The sequence below is a fragment of the Haemaphysalis longicornis genome, unplaced genomic scaffold (genome assembly GCF_048455015.1).
Source record: "Haemaphysalis longicornis isolate Haplotype H1 unplaced genomic scaffold, Haemaphysalis longicornis Haplotype H1 scaffold_6, whole genome shotgun sequence".
NCBI classification, from domain to species: Eukaryota; Metazoa; Arthropoda; class Arachnida; order Ixodida; family Ixodidae; genus Haemaphysalis; species Haemaphysalis longicornis.
Window position 1 is genome coordinate 186476726 of NW_027526407.1, and position 21930 is coordinate 186498655.

The 21930-nt window shown below is 43.0% G+C and overlaps 1 protein-coding gene across 1 annotated transcript in view; it reads right to left on the minus strand.

The window, feature by feature from the left end:
- Positions 1-10043: 10043 nt before the first annotated feature.
- The window catches only part of LOC144142108 (uncharacterized), an 81190-nt gene continuing 69303 nt past the window's right edge, over positions 10044-21930 (minus strand). The window contains exons 5-7 of the mRNA XM_077673516.1: positions 19527-19562; positions 16708-16773; positions 10044-10670 (exon numbers count right to left, since the gene is read on the minus strand). Of these exons, the coding sequence (XP_077529642.1) occupies positions 10569-10670; positions 16708-16773; positions 19527-19562 (204 nt within the window). The 3' untranslated portion in view covers positions 10044-10568. The remainder of the gene's footprint in view (positions 10671-16707; positions 16774-19526; positions 19563-21930) is intronic.

The following is a 21930-nucleotide window of genomic DNA, read 5'->3' on the forward strand; positions in this document are numbered from 1 at the left end:
AAGTCTCGTTCTCGGTGTGTCGCTCTTATTATCATTACTGTCGCGAACCTGAGAATAGGTGTGTTTGCAATAGCGTTAATTTTGGCCAAACATGGGATCAGAAACAACGCAGCTATGTTGCATGCATCGATCACTGTTAGTAGCAATTACTGAGTCTCGCTTGAAAAAGTGTAAAAATTTGTTGAGGTCGCATGACACAAACCTAAGTGGCCAAACATTTTTTATTGACTAATTTAAAAAACTATCCGCATGTACGCATTCCTCTCGTCACCAAAATAAGTGAGTTAAATCGGCCATTACGCATTCCCAGTTGAAAATGAAATTGTGTTTAAATTTATGTATAAATATATATTCCAAACAACAAATTACGTCATTATTAAAAAAAGCATACCAAATAAAATGGAAATATATTCGGATGACATTTTTGGCTGTCTTAGCGCAAGAAAGTTCACCACTTGGGCAGTTTTCCCAGTGTGTTAACCAATGTAGCTTTAAAGCGGAAAGCGTCCAGATATTCCTCTAAAATAGTGGCTTTCCCTCAACCGGGAATTGTAGGCCCGTACGGCGTGTCCCAGCCATCACAATAAACACACACGCCCGCTTTCCTGCTTCTCAACGCAGAGACGCGACTAGAAGACACTTGTAGCTTTTTGATACCTCACAGGCGGCAAACAAGTTTTACCTGGCAGGGTATAAAACCGGCGCTGTGCATAAGTACCGTGCTAGCAGAAGGAGGACTCCATTACTGCACTACCCCACTAACTTCTGAAGAAGGGTAGAAGCAAACATGCTTCGTAAATTGCAAAGGTATGTTTTGTATCTTCGTTTGGCTGGTTGTGTGTCCGTCGGGTTGGCGTTACAGGCTCTACAACGAAATAAAGCATCACTGCTTTGCTGTAACCCTATTCTACCCAGGTGGGAAACTTTTCGCATGTAATAAGTGATCCCTGGCACCTACTTTTCTTTTTAAATAATGCTGCTTCAAAGTGCATTCGTGGGTGTTTGTTTAATAATTTCTCTTCGGCCGCACTCGAAGTGACTGAGGCGGAAGGGCTAAAAAACTGTTGTTTATGGTTGGCGTAAACACGGCGTGTTTACCTTGCCTTCATCCACTTCTTGTGCATATGAATTGCAAACCATGTGCCACGAAATTTTTGTTTAGTTTTATCAAATCAGCATCCTATTTGCTACTAAGGTTCGGAAAGTAAATACCTGTCACTTGTAGTTTTGGCAGTTTCCGTCATTCTCAGCAAGAGACTAGGTTACAGCAAGACCACTGCTGCTTCAGATTAGAAAAGTGTTTTCGCCACAGCATAGGGCTCAATGAGTCCTAGCAAAACCGACGTCATACTTTATCCAGAGGCCCGAATCCTTGAAACTGATTATATCTCGTTAAACACCGGCGGGTAACAAGCACAAACCTGCTCTAACTAGCATTACTGCATCCTATTAAAACGAGCTGAGTATTCCACAATTTTTGAGAAAGCGTATAAAACACCAACGCAAGAAATATATGACCAAACATCCCCACATTCAACATCAATAACTGCTGTGCCAGTAATCACGGTGTGTAAAAGGGAGATGAAATTGGACAGGTCGTTCCACACACAAAGTACTTAGGATGTGCACGAGCACTGAAGGCGACTCTAAAAAATTGTCGCCGGTAGCCAGATATTGCTGCTTCTAATTGCTCTAGAATGGGGCACACTCCCGGCAGCTGGTATTTATTTACCGCAGGCTGGGGCAGAAGAATACGGTGTATGAATGGTAATAATGGAAGATTGTGGCGCAAGAAATCTGTTATTTTTCTCTTGTGATATGCAACGAGTAAATTTTTTGCCATTTTAAACGTGCTTGTTAAAAGCTCAAAATAGAAGCAGCGAAGTCTACAGCACACCGAGAGCCCTGCCGTGTCTCGTAATGGCTATAAACCATTGCGTAATAAATGTCGAAAGACCTGAAGACTGTTTTTGTATTTCTATACTCGTTCTGGGAAGAGGGACGGACGGTGTTTCTCCAGTTCCTTTCTGTGTGCCAGGTTCAAAATGTTGCCGATTGGTGCCACAGTTTTTTATCAGAGTTCTTTTATCATGTAATTATCCATGCAGTTTTTTCTGATCGCGCATTTGACCACAGTAATTAATACACAGGAAATCTAAACTGGGCAATATTGAGCTATCGATAAAGTCAATTAGGGTGAAATGACCCAGAAATTTTCTGAAGTGCCCTAATTACCATTTTACAGAAGAGGGCATGCCAACAGATATTCAAACACATACCGGGTATTTTAGGGCAAATTTATCTCACCGAGTTTTACTTCTGTGAACATGTAGTCTGTGGAGAAATGTTGCATAGTATGGCCATGGCGAATTCGAATCTCTGTGATTTAATGTTTGCTGGAGAGTTGATCGGTTAAAAATGTGCTTTTAAACCTTTTTTCTCTCGATATTTTAGGGGACACACATCCGAATTACGCTGAGTATATGACCTCGGTCGCAAATATTAGGGCATCACTCAAAACCAGCTTAACCGAAGCAGTCAAAGAAGTTCTGCTGGTAGCACCCTAGAACTTTCAAATCAGATTTTTAGGATCGAAGCACCTCAGGGAATCTGGCTGTCGCCGTCTCCTGTCGTTGTCTCCTGTTGTCATGGTAGTGAAACGCGGGGACACCACTTTTCCAACGCCTCGCGCTACAACGTACCGCGCACAAGAAAGGTTTATATTGAATCAAACGGATTTGAAATAAATTGACGTGATTTAAAGATTTGTGGAACGCTCCCTGTCCGCTTCAGCACTCGTTAAGCAGAAGCAGAAACTCCTTGTAAACGGGTTATATTTTGTATTGCACTCAGGTACCCACCGGCTCTAGACACCAGGCGTGATTGGGTCTGGTGCTCAGTTGAAGCAACAAAACGCATACTTACTTGGTGCCGAGGCATCGTTCATATACGAGGACATTCAGTGTGTGAACTGTTGCGGTTTTTATGTTCACTCCCACGCGTGAACTATGGTGTCTGAGTCTCGTGCCTCGGACATTATTGTAAAGGACCTTCGGTGCGGTGTACTAGTTGTTTTGTGAACTTCCATGATCTTCACTTCCTTTTCCTCTGTGGCACATTACGTAAATCCTGTGCTCTGTCGACCCGTGTAGTAGCTAACTACAGCGGGTCCTAGCTGTAACCTGTGTTTAATAAATTCTCTTTATGTGAGGACATTCAGGCGCGGGCGTTCCACTTCTCTCTTTCTTTTGGGGAGGAAAGACGGAGAGGGTAGCGCGGGCTTTCATGCGGCTCCCAACCAGCATGGGGGGGGATACAGCCTTCCATGCATGTCGACAATGTGCAGCGTCCTGGCGTTGCGTAGGTTTGTAGATTTGACGCGAAACCCGAACTACATAGGAAGCAGCTTTCTAAACTACTTCCTGGGCACATCGCGAGGTGTGTTTTACAGTGACCCTTACATCGGCCCTTTGGCAGAGGAACCGCCGTCGTTCTACACCTATGTCACGAAAACCTTTCGAGAACTGATAGCACAGATCCCCGACTTGGAAATTTCGGACATTGCCCCAAGCGAACTTTGCGAGCAACTTGCTGTGGCGGAACTCACTGCGGAGCAGAAAGCGCGCTCTAAAAAGGCGCGCTGGAGGCAGCTGACTTCTTCGGTCCTCCCAGCGGACGTCAAAGATTTCGGGTGGGAGCGTGGTTGGGGCGTTCTGCCCACTAGAGACCGCTTGACAGCGTGGGGCGTAACTCCGTCAGCGCGGTGCCCTCAATGCGGACAAAATGAAACTTTGCGACACGCAATCTTTCAGTGTTCTGTAGCGAGGACGTTTTGGACGCTGATGTCTAGGATGTTTAAAGTACGCCTAGGGGAGCGCACAAAATCGCGCGATGCCCTCGTAACTTTTCTGTTATGTGTGGGGGCCCTGGTTGTGTGGAGGCGTCGTGGTGTCGCCGCACTCCGGTCCAGGCCTCACAAGGCTATGTTCCCCATGTTGCTGCACATGCGCACGCGTCTGTTCGAACACCTGGAAGAGGAGGTCGCCACGCTGGGGGAAGAGGCGTTCCTCCTGCGTTGGTCGTGCCGCTTCATCAAGGTCAACAACGCACGTTTGGAAATAAGAATAGTTGAATATTAGCCCTGTAACTATACTAAAACAAGTTAGAATATTAGCCTTGTAATCAGACTAAATACGATACATAGTTATCTGCAGTGTTCACTTTACCATGTGTGTATCCGTAACTATGTAAGACTGTAGCACTTCTACCCACATTCATTGTGTTTCGACCCTGAAACTACTGTTCGCGTTTGCCAACAACTCGACTTTCTACTCTGTTTATGTTGTACCCTGCGTGGTACAAAATGTTGCAACTTGTGTGTAGGCCAGTGGCAGCCACTTCTGAATTGTTGTTTGTCTGTGTTTCCCTTTTGTAATGTATATTTGTTACCCGATGAGTAGTTCCATCGAGGCATGTTATGTATCTGCTTCGATGGACAAAATAAACCTCTTCTTCAGGCGCGGGCGTTCCACTTCGCTCGCTTTGAAACCTGCCACTACCCAAAACTGGGGTAGATGGGTCACGCAAATTGCTTGAATCCGGTTTTAACGCAAGAGATGGGTGCCCCGCCAGTGCAAGCGGGCAACTCGTCCACCCACCGGCGTTTCTGCTGGGCACAATCAGCGCGCGCCTTGCGGCGAGATGGAGATTTACACTCTGTGTACTCTTATGCACTGCATGCTTCTCCCCGGATTCCCGTTAGTAGGGATGGCCGATCTTTTTTTTTTTGGTCTGCAAGTAATACGGAGCCGGACAAACCATGAAAGGCCATGTGACAAAGCATGACAGGCCATGTGCCAACATTCTTTTAACTGTGCGTGAGATGAAAAGAGGCATGTAAAACTTTGCCCCCGGCTAAAACAAGAAGGTGCAGAGATAGAGAAAATATTTAATAAAAGCTGATGAGGTCAATTCAAGAATAATGTGCAGTCTTTCCTATTTCTTTATGCAATTTTGTAGCGTGAGCTTCACTGGCCGTAGTTGAGCGGTTTCGCGTGGCTTCTGGGAACCCGACGCGCTATCCCATGGACCACGCCGCCGGGCTGGCTCCTGGAAATGCGTGCTCCGCATGCTCGAAGGGGACTGCCGTCTCACGGTGCACAGCTGGCGCGCCACAGCTGCCGCCACCGCGACTGTATTGGATTAAATTGGACTAGATTGGATTGGATTGGATTGGATTAGAATGGATTGGATTCGATTGTATTGAATAGTAAATCGTTTTAGCAGCTGAAAGCATTATAATCAGCTAATCCTAGACAACCAGAAAATCTAAGAAAAACCAGCTGAACGTTATCTTAACTACGTACATGCTGGCATAGCCGAGCTAAGCCACTGATATTTTTTGAATGACGCATTGAAACCGGCGGCGTTGTTTTGATACATAAGGGAGTGTCAGGTTTGCACAATACACGGCTGGGCCTTTCATTCCTCGAAAGGATTTGTGCGAAATATAAATTTTTTCTGTCTATCAATTTTAAAATTTGTTGCGTTGTCTCCAGTATACCTAGTGACATTGCATATGAGCTAGAAGACATGCACTTCATAAAAATTGGTTTTCTGTAACTTCAAACTTTGGGCCCATCAAATGACTCATCAGCACCGCACTTCTTTTTTGTGGTCCGTTTTTTTTTTCGCCAGAACGCGGAGCACTCACTACATTACTGACCTATGTTGCGGAGGAGAATATCTTGGATTTGTCGGACGCGGCTTGTTTTGTCCATTTTTCTTTTTTAACTGAGTATATAGCTGGACTTATCAAGGGAAGTCCCTGGTTCCGTTATGCCTGAATAACTGCTAGGGTTCTGACCGAGTCGAATGCTTTCTCATAATCTATATAGGGGTTCAGAATACTCAGCGCAATTCTGTATCACCTGATTGATCGTGTGAATACGCTTTATTGTTGAATAACCTTTACGGAACCCTGTTTGTTATTTAGGTTGACTGAAATCTATTGTTGCAGACATTCTGTTACCGATTACCTTGGTAAGTACCTTGTAGAAGACTGACAGTAAGCTAATCGGCCTGTAATTTTTCAGGTCCTTCATGTCACCTTTCTCATGGATTAGGATGATGTTCGCGTTCTTCCCGTAGGCTTGCGGTAATTAGGCATTGCGTATACAGGTTTGCCGGTTTTTGAAGTACAATTTCTCCTCCATCCTTCAAGAGGTCTGCTGTTATCTGATTCTCACCAGGTGCTTTGCCCCCTTTCATTTCTTTCAAAGCCTTCCTTACCTCTTCGGTCGTTACTGGTGGGCTGTCTATCTCAGCTGAACTACTTTCTCGTTCGGCATTATCCTGGATGTCCTGGCTACTGTACAGATCCTTATAGAACTCCTCGGCCACTGTGACTATGTTATCCCTATTTGTGATGACATTGCCTTGCTTGTCTTTAAGTGCATACGTCTGATTTTTCCCCACGCCAAGACGCCTGTTTACTGCTTTCAGGCTACCTCCCTTCTCTACAGCATATTCGATCCTCACCATATTATACTTCCGTATGTCAACTGTCTTACACTTATTGATTAACTTAGAAAGCTCGGTTAGTTCTATTCTGTCTGCTGGGGTGGAGATTGTCTTGGTTTGCCGTTTCCTAATTACAGTGAAATCTCCATATAACGAACTTCAGGGGACCGCGGAAAGTTGCTCGTTATTCTGAAAGGTCGTTGTAGCGGAAATCGCCAAATTTAAGACAACAAATAACATTTCAATGCATAAAACGACCTACCTGTAGAGCTGTGCATCCTTGAAGTCATTTTTAAGAAAAATTGCTCAAGTGATCATGAAACAATGTACGTTTATTCAAAGCAGTTGGAAATTTTCTTCTGGTGCGTGCAGCACAAGCTTGCTAGCACGAAGAACTCCAAGTCTTCCACATTCCTGTGGATGGACTCAGTGAACGTGCGGTTTTTCCCCGGAAATATGCGGAGTTTTCGTATGCTGTCTGGCACATCCGCAGTCGTCGTGTGCTCGTCGCAGTCTTCGAGTGCTGCCGCGGCACCCTCTGAGGCATCGTCGTTCATGCCGTCCTCGCTGCCTTCTTCAACCTGAGCGCTCGTGCTCTGAAGATTGTCCTCTGTGGTCAGCTCCGCTGATATCCGTGAAGATCCCGCAAGGAACCCGAGCAGCGGCGGAACGTAGAAAAACTGGATGTGGGGCGCGAATAGCGCGGCCGCGGCTTTCTGGACGAGGCGGGGGGGGAGCGGGGGGGAGGGGTTAGTGAGGAGTAAGGGGGGGTCGTCAGAGCAGCGGAGCACCCATGCTTCATTTTTTCCCCTCCTCCTCAACTTATTTTTCTCTCTCTCTAGCATCGGCTCGCGCATTCCACGGAGCAAGTTACAAGACGTTCTCTTTTGCGCTGCGCTTTGCCGTGTCGTATGCTAGCATACGGCTCCAGTTGCCGCGATTGTTTAACGGAAATCTAAGAATCTCCGGCCTGAAAATATGAGTTCGTAGTACCGAGGCCTTGTTAACATGGCACGGAACTAAATAAAGCGATCGTTATATTGAAAAGTTCGCTATTCTGAAGTACGTAATAGTGAAATAATTTTACATTAAAACTATAAGCAGTCGGCATGGGATTTTTTAAATGCTCGTTAATCTGAAAAGTTCGTTAATGTGGTGTTCGTTGTACCGAGATTTGACTGTAGATCTTTCGTCTCTTGTGAACGTTTACCAGTATCCTCTCTAGCCATCGTGCCCGCGACTTCTACTACACACTTTTTGATAATGCGTGTAAGGTTGTCGCTGGCTTCCTGTGTCGTAACCTCGGCTTCCTCGGTAAGAGCTGAGTATCGGTTATGCAGCGCGATCCCGAGCTCTACTTTACGCCTTACTGTTAGCTCATTAATCGCCTTCTTTCGTATTAGCTTGTCACGGTACCTCCTCAAATCTAGCTTAGTTCCAGATGTTACCATACGATAGTCACTACACCTTACCCTTCCGAGCACTTCCACATCCTTCACAACGCCAGGGATATCGCATAATATGAAGTCTATTTCATTTTTATGGTCCTCATTCGTGCTCGTCCACTTCCACCTCCGGCTCTCCCGTTTAGAGAAGGTAATCATTATGCGTACGTTATTCCGTTCTGCAAACTCAACAAGTAGGTCCCCCTTTTATTTCCGCACCCCAGAACATAGTTCCCAACTGCCTTGTCTCCAGCCTGATGCTTGCGTACTTTAGCATTGAAATCTCCCAAAACTACGGTGTACTGTGTTTTTACTTTAGCCATTGCCGATTCCACATCGTCATAGAAGCGTTCCACTACCTGGTCGTCATGGCTGGATGTGGGGGCATAGCCCTGTACCAACTTGAGCTTGTACATCTTATTGAGCCTAATTACAAGACCTTTACTCCGGGTTAAATGTTTAATTTGGTTGTCACAGTCACGTTAAAAAAAAAACAACGTTTGAGTTTTCCAGTGTCCACAGCGATGTCTCAGTTCTAGTGTAATTATTTTTCGGTGCGTTACAATATTTCTAACGTTGTTCTTAAGAGTCCTTTCAGGAGTTAAAATAAGGACTGGTGGTCTCGGCTCGTGTTTCCGGGCAGGCGCATTGAACCTTTATTTTGTTGCAGAACCCGTACAATAGCTGCTCTTTTGGAATCGCCAGTGTATATGACTGAATAAAAAATTCGCACTAAGCGCGCCCTCAAAGAACCCCGGCTTTGTCAACGGAGGGTAATTTTGTGTAGCACTATTTCAATACAACAAAAAACTTAAGTTTCTTATTCCCCCTGGCCTATACCCCAATAATAATTTATCAAAAACAAACTACAGGTGGACTTCAAGTATTTGTATTTTCTTAATTTTACAATTCCTGCTTACTGGCGCGCAGAAAAGTACACCACTGGTGCATTCAGAATGGAGCAACCCACAAATAACTCATTATAAGCGTAAGATGAAGTTTTTTACGTTTCGAACTGATTTTTGTTTTATCACACCGTCTATAATTCTAATATATTCGTCGGCCCATTCTGTCTTACTTTCACCAAAATTGAGTTCGCCCTTTAGTTGTAGTTCTTTTGTGTGGTTACATAAACTTGGGTGGGTAAATGCCCCTCGCAGCTAGTTTCAAAATGAATTCCAAACAGTAAATAGATAGGCGGCTCTTGAATTATTAATTTTCTTTATTCTCTGTTCCCTGTATTTAGAGTTTTGCGTTATTTACTAAAATATTGGCTTCTACATTGGAATATTCGTTATAGTGTTCATGCTTAGCCAATCTACTTGAAGAAAATCCCCTTCAAAATTCCGTCATTCAAGGGGGGGGGGGCGATGGTGATATGACTCACCACAGACTTCCGCACATTTACATATATCAGTACAATCGGACAGCTGATAAACTATTGCTATTAATACAGAGCTGCAAATTTGTTTAGCGCGTGAACCTCGTTTTAAATATCGTACTATTAAAAACAACCGTTTTTGCACGTAACAAAAAGTTTCCCGAAATTGCTTTGCACATTTCTCAAAATACTTTCTGTGAACTTTTGAATTATACGTAATACGGAGCGGTCAATTGACCTCAAGAAGGCGATTACAAATACCCATTCAGCCGAACATTTTGTGGTCGTAGAATTCTTATATTGCTCTGACGTTGAACAACCGGTAATTTCTGTTTACCTTTATATGAGACTGAGACCGTGGGAAATTACAGAGGTTGCAACGAAATCATCAACACCACCCCGGTGAGAAACAATTCTGAACCGAGTTTTATATATAAGCTACGACTGGAGCAAGACACAATAGCTTCATCCTCCCGATGTTTATTAAAAACAAAATCAATAGTTAACCCAGACTACCAGCCAAGTCTAAAAAAACGATATAAAAACGCCTACTGTGAAGTGGATGGTGTGGGCTTGCGTACGCCTCATTACAAAGAAGATACCGGAAGGTGAGTTTCAGGTTCGGACTTAGATACCTAAAACACTTTCAGGCAAGGAAGATTTTTATTGCAAAACAAATTCAACAAGACTATTAATACTAATAATGGTTTATTCCGAACGAACTCATGTACCAGAAAAGTATCTCACTCAACTAAAAGCAGCTCACTAACAGAAAAAAGAACTGCATGAAAGCGCTTCTTTATTGAACGAGGAGGTCTTCCTATGCTAGCAATACATATTATTATATTACCGCAATTATACACAGTGAAACCTGATGATTTTGTTTGTATGGAATTGTCTTTTTCATACCGCTCTTTTCGACGAACGGATGAGGTTGCTATTTTGGCCTATGCAAAGAACCTGAGTGGTCTCTCTGTTCTGGCCACACCGGCACTGTACCCCAATTTAACGGCTTTATTGAAAACATGACTTCTCTTTGGACCTGTGAAATGCTTTTTCAGACATGTCTGGTGGGCTCTACCTACGTATCATTTGTTGCTATGAAGAATAGCCAAAAACAACGCTTCTAGTTTTTGTGTTCCAGCCTTAGTGTTATAAATCTTCGGATATGGCTTTTGCCCAGGAGGTGTTTCTCGAACTTTTAAGCGATATCAGTATTCTTAGTTCCATCCGTACGACAAAACAGCACGTTTCCAAAAAGCCAGGCCATCGTCGACCACTTGGTAGGGTACTGCAGATATGTTATTCTTCTTCAGGCATTCCTAAAATAAAAGAAGAAATTAAAATCGAAGCCATCGAGTTTTTTAAGTGCACAATGCTGTTGTACCGATTGTTTACGCTAAAGAGAACAAACGTTTCAAAGTCTGCCAAAGGTAGCAGGTGAACTAAGGCTGCCAAGGTATTCGAGCGCAGCATTCTCTGCAGAAGGTTTTGTAAGGGCTAAGATAGCACAGCTCTGAAGCTGGTGGCCGTCCTTTACAATGCTTAAAATATTTCGTTCCTGTGAACTATAACACACCTAAAAATGCATTCACTCAAATGAAGGTCATATAGCTCGCTCCTTGACCAGGGATGCTCTTGCACGAATAAAGGTTTTTATGAATTCAAGTGGCACACATAATTTAAAAACGCAAACGTGGGTCGGGTATCGATACAAAAAGAAAGTACTTACTTTTTAAATTTTGTTTCGGTGTAAATATGCTTAGTATAGTGCGTGTGACGGATCCTCTAATGCAACAATATCTACCTTGTATATGGGAACGTTGCGATCAATGCATCAGGAAGAACAATGAACACAGGAGGGAAGTTAAGCCATTACGCTATGCTGAAAAGGGAGTTTATTCATGAAAGATTTGTGTCATTTTTTGCATTACAGTGAGCAGGCAAGTTAGATTGCCGCAAATCGGAGATCCCAAAAACGGCAAAGAGATATGAAGTAGAGCTTTCTGCAGTGAGTGTTGTAAAACAAGACGCTTGCTTCATTGTTCGTATCAAACATGATTCGGTTGCGGTAAAACGACTATCCGAATGAAATTTTCATGAAGTGGTAGTTGGAGCGAAAGGTCCAGTTCCACGGGGAGCATAAACTGAAACTTACTTTAGTATGGTTTTCATGTGCACGAGTGAGAATAAGGGATGCGAACATGCGCCTTAGAGCACTGCGAGAGAGGTCTTTGAGGAGACGGTGGATATGCATTATATTACGCCACAAGGCGCGGACCTTATAGCGTGGACATTGGTAACGCCAAAAACAAAATAGCTAATTTTTCTGTCCTTATAACAAGCAACACTAATGACTCATATAATACGCTGACAGCCGTAGCTTTTTCATGATCGGTAAAAGACTCAAGTCATTACGCCGGCGTCTCCGGAACCAAACACAACGATCAGCTTACTTATATTTTGAGTGTGGCTCCCATAGGTATTAGGCAGTGTTCAACGCTTTGGTCTGATAGGATCTGTAATGTTGCTAACTTTCATGAAAAGCGTCTCCAATTAATCAGCATTGTTTCCGATTTAGCGATTAAAGCTAAATGCTTACTTTACCTCAGAAATTTGTTGCTAAATTCCATTTTTCTGTATTCATTTAAACAGACAGTATTGTTAGTGTGTGGCTACCAAATGTCTAGCTCAGTATTCGGACAGCCTTTTGTCAACCACTGTGCTTGGTTTACTCAACTTTTGAATTTTCGGTCCTTATTTTATACAGTCTATATTATCTTTTCACCAACAGTTATTTCGTTCTCTCAGCATTTAGCAAAATTGCATCATTTTTCTGCTTGAGGTATAGGCTTTTGATCGGGATAGTGCGGAAAGCAGCCCACGCGTGGGGAAGCACTGAGTGGTCACTGAGTCGGGCACTTTTAATGGTGTTGATTTTGCTAAACCGTACACAACACTGCCCTAGTCCATCAAACAACTTTCTTTCGCGGCGAGGAGAAGGAGGGAGTACTGCCTTTTAATGATGAAGAGAAGTAAGCCTGGCAGCGAGCTTGGCTTGCTACTCCATATAAACATGATATGTGCGAAAGTAAAAAAGTGAAGACACAAACACTCATACCGGCACTATAAACACAAAAAGGCTCACAGAATCTGACAGATGTTAATCGACCAGACTCAGGGTAAATCCCCAAGGTGGAGTACGTTACTGTGAAGGAAAGTTTACATGCACCTGAATACAGCCTTACGTCTACAAAGGAAATCTATACAGCTCTCTGAAACCGCACGGAAGTTTCTAAGAAAGCTGTATAGCTTTCCTTTGTAGCCGTACGGATGTATTCAGGTATACGGCGGTATTCATGAAGGAACGTTTGGCATCCACCTGAATAAAGTCATACTGCTACAAAGTAAAGCCATACAGATTTCGAAGATGCCCGGTATTCAACTGCGGAGTTTCTGAGAAAGCTGTATAGCTTTCCGTTGTAGCCGTACGGATGTATTAAGGTGGATTTGAAACTTTCCTTCACAGAAACAGACAGACGCAGGATGGGTTCGTATGTGTTATGTTGCATGAGTCCTTGCGGATGCATTTCCTACTGTGGCTGATGTTCCTGTATGGTCCTTTTACTGTCGTTCAGATTTAACGGTGGCTTTTGGGAGTGTGCTTGCAGCTGTATTTCTAAATTAGAGAATGAGCAGGGAAAGCATTTCTTTACTTGTAGTTTACTTTCTTTTTTCTTCATGAGCGTACATTGCGACAGGCAAGGCGGACGTCTTTCAGGCTCTGCTTGGGCTATGCAAATAGTTCGCTCGCGCTTCAGTGTCGGTTTCGATTCATCCGGAAGGTAATGCTTTCAATAGTAGTAAATATCGGTTTTCTGTCTCATCTTCTTTCTCATTGCATTCGCTCACCTTCGCCTGCTTATATCTGCTACTGAGGCGCCTAAATTATTTTTGAGGTCTTTATAAAACGTCGTTATCAACTATGTCTTCATGTAGCAGTCGCTGGCCTGTTATTGAGGACTGTTAATTGGACGAGGCATCTTCTTCGGCGCGAGCTACTTTATCGCTCTCGCAATCAAGAAAGCAGGAATAGGATTTCGTGGTGGAGTCCTCCCGACTAGACGCTCTACTTCGCAGCATAATTAGCAGCTTGAAGCTCCACGTATCGGGTTTCGGAGAACTATTTTTGTTTTGTTGGTTCTGTCCAGCTGCTGTTTCAGTGCAGTCCCGTTCATTGAGATCCCCTTAAATGTGAAAAGAACCCTGAAACTTTTTTTTCGTTTCAAAATTCTTTCACAACGTAATCAACATTACATCCACTACTTATAGTGAGTCACAAAGCATCATAGGTAAAAACGTTTTCTCTAGCCCTGCAGATAACAAGAAAACCTTGTCAAAAATGTTTTTTTATTTTCAGAGTCTTGGCGTTTATTGAGCGCTCGATTTAGATCACTGGAGCAATGTAGCGGCTATTAACCGCTGCCTTTCGGCTGCAGTAACGTATGCATTCTGTGCTCACTTAAAAAAGCTGACAAACCAAAGCAGAAACGGAAACCACATATTTCACATAGTTCTGCTGCGACAAGGAGATCACGCACTACGCATCCGGGCTTTTGATAACTATAGCTTCGGCAATGCTTCCGGGTGCAAAGGAAAAACTGAAAGCGGTAGTAGAAGTGTTGCCCAGTCCCTGTAAGATATGTACGCTTCTCCTCAGGCGTATCGGACCCTTCCGTTTCAGCTTGGACAGTACGTGTCGATAGTATTACATAGATTTTGCTGCCATTTCTAGAGTCGCCTATACGGTTGAATGGAGAAGTCACCAATTTACTTCATGCTTGAAGAGGTGAATTTGTTTGTGATGCGACGTCGCGCAAACTCACTTCTCGTAAGTGAGTATAAAAGAAAAGCGGAGACAGGCTTCTTCATAACTGAGGCCCGTAGAGTGGAAATGCCTTCAAGAAACCTGGGTTGCTTGCTTTAGGATGCATTGCTCTGATAAAATGACTTCACGGAATATCACAGTGTTCATGTATTTTTGTTCTTGGTCAATACCAGTAAGAAATGGTTGCATATGATTCTCAGTCTTTAGGAGTGCGTTGGAGTGGCAGTCACAGAAAACCGTAAAGGTACCGGATTCAATCCCGGGGTTTGATACCACTGTGTCGTGACTTCAACGCCTTCGCTAGAGGAACAACCCGCCTTTGTTTTTAATTACATTGAAAACTCGCTCGCTGGCCCCTTTGGTTTCTCTTCGTTGCCTGCCACCAACATCTGCCATCACTTCTTTAACTTAGAGAATAAACGTTTTAACTTATCCTTTCTAACCTGCTAGGTTACTGGCTACTCTTAGATTGCTGGGAAGGAGGTCGCAGATAAGAGGACTGCATCTGCCGCACTTCGTGAGGCACTAGTAAAACAGGGCAATAATACTGCAGTGTGAAACATACAACAAACCACATGCAATAAAAACCCTCCTGCGACACTTCACAATTGACACCTACAATGGATACGCGGATGTTGTCTTGGGCTACTGCTAGGCCACACTCATTTAACGCGTTCTCCCCTGCTCACTGGGCCAAACAGACTACTTTGTAGAAGGTGTGGACAACAGCTATCTGAAATCCACATTCCCATTCAATGCTTGGTGCATGACAGAACTCAACACAAACAGTTCCCAGAAGCTTGCAGACAACATACTCTATTAGCAGCGAAGCTGCTGAGCGAATCGTTTGTGTGTGGGGTCCACACTTAAAATTTTTTTAAAATAATGCTGCACTCATGCACGCATGTTTCGAGCGCACGCTCGTAAAGCTAAGGATGCCTACTTAGGAAAATTGGCTATTATTGGCCAAACGAAAAAAACGCTAGCGATCGCCGCGTGCCTCGACCACGCGTTTGACAAGTCAAACAAACCCACGCAGCGAGATGGGCTGACATAGGCCACACAAACAAAAAAACTCCAGTTTTCGCCGGATCGTGGCAACCCTTCTCGTAGGAGAAAAACACGTCGTAGTAGCCCACGCCTTTTCTTTGTTTGCCTGCGGGTCATCGCGCGCACGGGCTCTGTAATGTCAAAGCTGCTGTACATGATCCTTGAATCCACATGGCCCGGCTGAGGAAGAGGCCGCGGTTCTGGAGGCTCGGCGTGCAAAACATCCACTAGAAACGATAGGTCGCGCTTGCAGAGTGGCGTAGAAAAACTTCCACCGATACAGCGAGCTCACTATGGCCTTGCTCAAAATAAGCTAATTTTTATGCCATTCCACCGACATCAACCACACCGCTACAATGACACTTGAACTCACCTTGTGTCCGTCAATTATCACCTACAACAGCTTCGCCATTGAAGTCTTGGGCGTGAGCGCAGCTTCCCTGATTTTTTTACACTCGCCCTATATTTAGCTGGCAACACAATGCATTTATAATAGCTTTCATATATTATAACTGAGATCAAATTGTTGGCCTTTTTATTAGCACGCACCATCACAACCTGGCAATGTAGACCAGCCCTCTTCATTGCCTTTGAATTCAATAGGCTTTTTTTTCTAACATAATTTAGCATTGATATTTACAATACTGTCATTTAGCAACTTGTTACTAAATTTTGCCAGTAGTAACCCTTGTGACACGAAACCCAAATCATTATCATTTGAAGCCGTCTAAACAAGAGATAGTGGCAGTAAGGAAGCGGGACGAGGGTACTTCTTAAGCAAACACGTTCTACAGGTAAAAGAATGTATAACCTTCATATCAAAAGCCAAAGAGAGCAGCGTGGATGTGTGGGAAGTTTGGTGGTAATGCTGGACAAACGAAGAGAATGAAAAAGTGATCTACACGAATATTATAGGAACATGACTAAACCGATTTGCTCTAAACTCCGGAACAGGGAATAAATGTATGGGGACTTGCACCGAAGGATATAAAAATAGGGTGAGACAGAAGGTAAGCAACACCAATCCAAGAACAAATTTGACCATTTCTAACCGCAAAAAACAAAGTCGCCTCAGAAATACTAAAATCACATATTTCTCAGAGTTCTTAGCAATCTTTTAACTATCCATAATTTGTGTAACGAGAGGAAAATATGCCATTGATATTTTTCGGTGTGTAAAGAAATTCGCAGACTTCCTGTAAAAAATGCGCCTAATGGTAATGCGTGTGTTAGCAAGGAAAAGTATATTATGACATTCATGTAAAATAGCACGCCACAAACAAATTACCCCAGGCTTTTCACACAGGCTTTGCAAATTTTTAGGCAGTCTAACTCCACAACTTTTTATTTTTAGTGGCTTACGTTTTTATTCTGCAAATAATATTTTCACCTATAATAAAAAGAGGTTAACTCCAACCTACCGTGGCAGCATTGACAGCCTTTGCAAAGTCATAAGGAAGCTTTATCTCGGTGTAAAAAACAGAACTCTGCGAAAAGAAAAATTGGAATGATGTATTAGAAATACGAATTGTCTAGACGCTGAATTCAAGTTATTGTTAAGGCAATAAAAGCAAGAATATTGGGTGCTGTGGGGACAACGTAACGGTTTTGAGCGGTTGGGGAAGCACACATAAAATAATTTTTTTCCCGCAGAAACCTGTGCTTCTCATTACCCTCATTTACGACACAATGCTTCCATATATTACTTCCGTTGTGAGCAGTACAGACATTCTCGTAATCATTTTGACCACTTGTTCACTGGCCACAAAGTTCTAAGGAAATCATAAGGATCTGCTGCGACTGCTACTTTTGTTATCTGCATGTCTCTTCGATTGTAATGTAAAAGAAAGCATGAAAACACAGCACCAAAACATTCGTTATAATACAGTGATTACAATTTCATTATTGTCGCGTTAGCGAGGGTTGTTACGGTGCTATGTGGGCCTCCATATTGCTTAGCGTCCGGAGAAATGAAGGCGGTGCCGGCGCTGGAAAGAGTTGGTCGAAGGTGCACCACAGTGCATCTTGGTCGCAGGTACTTTTCGTCTGTGGGTGAGCCTGTATTTTGAGTGCAAAACTTAGGGCGCTGTGGCTTATATCACGTGCCCTTTAACTAAGAAGTTTTTTCCTCGGTCGTATACAAAGTACGGAGAAACAGCCTTGTCTAATCGCCATTGTGAGAACTTGCCACAAAATGCTCTCCTCTTGTGTATATGTTTTGTTCCACCGCCAAGCCTCATGCAAAAAAATTCCAATCAAATTATAGGATGGTGCCGACTAAGCTTAAACAAAGCGCAGCGCGCGAGTGCCCCACTCTTTGCTGTTCTTCGCATATGGGTCATGGTAAAATTACTATGAAAAACTAAATTATCACAGAAACGTTAACATGCCAAAGATCTCGCGAAAGTCCTGTTGCAACCACGGTTGAAGAAAACACGCGAGCAGAAAAAATGGAGATTTGTAGCACAGAGACCCTGAGAACAGCTCGACGGTTTCGCATGCGAAATCAGTAGTTATATGCGTTGGTAAAAAAATACGACACTACAGGCATTCATAATGAACCACTCTGGAGAGATAAACGGGGCGTTTTATGGGGAGAAATCGGCTTACTGCTAAAGGTATAAAATGTGTTTACTGAAGACTCAGAATGACGCCACAATTTTGTGTCAAACTCCGATAAACAGACCCACGGATTGAGATAAAAAAATTGTCAAATTCGGCGCTGGTACTATGATGCCACTGGATCATCACAGCTCAATTATTCTAGCCAATGAAACTGAAGTGTAGTGAATAGGTGGTGTCATTTGATAGTCTAAATTGTGGTAACGACATGTTTGCAGAGCAGCAGGACGACTTCGTTTCTGGTAATTACGCAAGCAGCCATTATGCAAGTTCCTAAGCAAGTACCTTCAGTAGGATGAATGTGAGTTTACAAGGGCGAAGGGAGAAGTCTGTGAGTCATAAAAACTGAAAGAAGTAAACTGCACGAAGAGAAACAAGGTAGCGGAAATAAGAGAACACACGTTTATCACTAGACACGAGCTACTGTAGGCACCTCGTTCATACAATGCCAGGAATTCATTCGTTCATCAATTTGTTAATGTTTATTTGTACGCGCCCACCGACATCCCGTAGACTTAAGCGGTAGTGCACAAGACAGAGAAAAAATGCAAAAGAGCAAATAAGGAAACTAACATAAACGCACCCCTAAATACGTTACAGTTTATCAACGAGTCGCATTGGTGTGGTGTATACAGAACGTGGGAAACATAAATAGGAGGTGCTGCTCCGCCGCCTCAGTGCCACCATTATCCGGACCGTCGTTCCGTGGCACTATGAGCGCGTCGCTGCCGAAAACTAGCCCCTTGCGAAGGCGAGCGGTTTAATCCAGCGAGCTGTATTTTTCCACTTTGACATAACTAGATATTTATATTGACGCATTTAAAGGAGCCATGAAGAGAGAATACAACTTCGTTTAATTTTAAAGAACTAGGATTCAGTATCTCACTCAGCTCAATTAGAGCCACAAAAGATGTTTTTTTAACGAAAAAAAAGCAAGAAGTATTTAAAAACTTTCAAATTTTGCGCCACAGTGACGTGTTATGAGCAAGAATGACGTCATACAGGCCAACAATAAAATATAATTTTCAGTGCGTTAACTGCACGTTAGCATTCAAGTGATGCGGTCAAATGGAACTATAGGCCCTATTACAGACGTCCAGTCATGTGTCGTCGCGACAGGTCAGTTAGGCGGCCGCCAATTGCACAAACAAGGTTCCGTGATGTCATGGAAAAGTTGGGGGAAATTGGCTAGGGGGTCGCGACTGCTTCACACCTTTTCCTTCATATCTCCGTTATTTGTTCGAAGATTGCGATGATATTGTTATCATTGTTATTGGGACTAAGCAGCCTTTCTAATAAACCCAACTTGTATTTTGTCTTCATGGCTCCTTCAAGGGAAATGGTCTAATACTGCGTTGAGTGCTCACCCTTGCGATTGAAAAGATGACGTTTCATCACGTGACACCAGTGAGCGAGCTTTGGGAAGCGTGGTTGGAAGTGCGTGAATTGTTAGTGTGCGTGTTGCGTGTATGAAATATTGTGCGCGTCTGACGGGGAATAGAGAATTACGTTCCTCGTATGCTAACGTGTCATTAGACTGAATGAACACCTCGTATGGCGATATATTCATTATAAAAGGGAACAAAACTGGTTGTAGGTGCTGTGCCCTCGTACTCACCTTGTTTTGTAAGGCGTCATTGTAGCAGTCAACGACCTGTTATACAATAAAAATAGGAGTTTGTGGTGTAAGGTACACGCATTTTTGTCGCCTAATTTAGCACCCAAAAACAGTTTATAGGAAAAGCGGGTACGCCACCTGTGAAAAAGATTATGGCACTTGAGGCAAAAGTTCGCGCTGCACCTAAATAAATATCTTAGTCTCTACACGTAGCACTTGTAAGGGTAATTTTAAGTCTCTTAAGTTTTTGCAATGGTGTTCGTGACGCTGATATTTGGAGTATTTTTAAGTTAGCCTCGTGAATATATCTCTCCGCTCACAATTTTTCGCGCCTCCGTGTTTTGACGCAATATTGAGCAACAATTTTTTTAGAAATGTGTGCAAGCGCTGCAAGAAAATACAGAAAATTGGAAATGAAGCCAAAATAAGATATTACGGCTCGCAATGCCTGAATCGAAGAAAAGTGTTGTAGAACCGATTTGACTGAGACCTGTCATAAACAGTACAAGTTTGTTCAATTTTAAATACTAGGCTTTGGCAACTTGCTCTTTTCTGTTTTAGGTCGAAAGACGTTTTTATTTGAAAAACGGAACTATATTAAAAACTTTCAAGTTTTGCGTTGCAGTGACGTTGTTTGTTGATCATATCATCATTATATTTTTTATCATTAAAGGCCCTATCTCGGGCATTATATAACAATGGCGGAAAGGACAGCTTGTGAATGGTCATGATAACTGAGAGAAAAAAACACGACAACAGGAATAACAAGAAGATTACACAAAAAGGGGAAATGAACAAATATGGCATTGTATGTAGGTTCGTTGAAAAAAAACACGAGGAAAAACATATCGAACAGCCAAAGGAAGAACATGAGCCAATATGTAAAGCAGGGTTAAGACGTTTACGGAAACACTAGAGACGACTGATCATACAAGCAGTTTGACTTCATGGGGTAACAAGGGTTTAAGGGAAGCGACAAAAAACGGAAGGACGTAATAGAAGAAGACATATACCGCCAATATTAAAAGTATCGGGCAGCAGTAGGGAAAATAAACACGCAAGGTTGGCGCACAGCAGGGTCGGAATGATCACCGCCGAGGTGTCAGCGCACGTAGTCAGAAAAAAACGGAGCGAAACAGCACATTCGGCACCACTAAGAGAATATGCGTCAACACTAAGCAATGCAATCAAACACTGTTGGCACCCAAAAGGACAAAAATCAGTTCAGTGCATGTGGTATCCGGGATTAAAAAAGCAAGCATAAAAAGAGATTAGGAGGCATCGGAACTACACACTAACATCTGGATTAGATTGTACTGGAGCCTGTTTAGTTGTGGGATCTAGTTGTACACGTGGACTGTAAGGATATTTTGAATTTGTTTGGATCACATTCAAAAACTATTGATTCAGGTAGTTATTCCAGCCCTGTATAGCAATAGAAAGAAATGGTTGTTGAATGTATTTGTGGAACCGTGCAGACGCTGCTTCTCCTTGAGGTATGAAGGGCACAATGGCGATACTATATCGGGTACTTGAATGGTGGTACTTGAAAAAACATGGTATGAGTGTGTTAATCGTCACCTTTTAAACGATAGGGAACATGAGACCACGATGTGGAAACACAATAGAACTTGAACTAAGATATAAAAATAAAATGAAACTTGAGACCACACTACAATTTTCCAGTCATGATTTTGGCGGTGGCTTTAGATGATGCCCTCCATTCGGGCACAACACTCTGAAACGTCGCAAAAAAGTCACCAACCGTGGCTGGGGAGCCGACTGACTTAGATATCTTTTCTTTATGTTCCGGATTATTTCATTAAATTTTCTCGTCAAATTGGTAGCATTGTTATAGAAAAAGCGGGTTTTTGAATGAACGAAACTTGTATTACATCTTCATGGCCTCTCAACAGACCCGACTTGGCACTAATGAAATTGCAGTAATTGAATTACAGTAATTAAATTACTTTCTGCTGCAATGAGTAATGTAATGAATTACTTTTGAGTGTTGGTAATGTAGTAATGTAATACATTTCTTGAGGCCAGTAGGTTCATGGAAATTTCGCAATACTTTTCAATTACTTTTGACTTGTATATAGCCTGTACACTTCTCTTACTGCATAAAAAGTTGACCAAGTAGAGTTCCAGTTCCCAGAGAATTTCTTCGCATTGAAACTCTACAAACGCCAAGAAACAACACTTCGATGAGAGCCCTGCCTGCTTTCCTTGCCTCTTCGTTCCCTTTTCATGCGTTCCGGGAATGCCGTGGTGACAGTCAGTCAGGTTAAACAAAAAATGTGCAGATTGTGTTCAAGGCTTCGTTACACTGGCCAACAGGGACAACTTTCTGATTCCCACTTTGAATCGCAGCTCCTTCTGAGGTGTAATAAAGACATGTAAC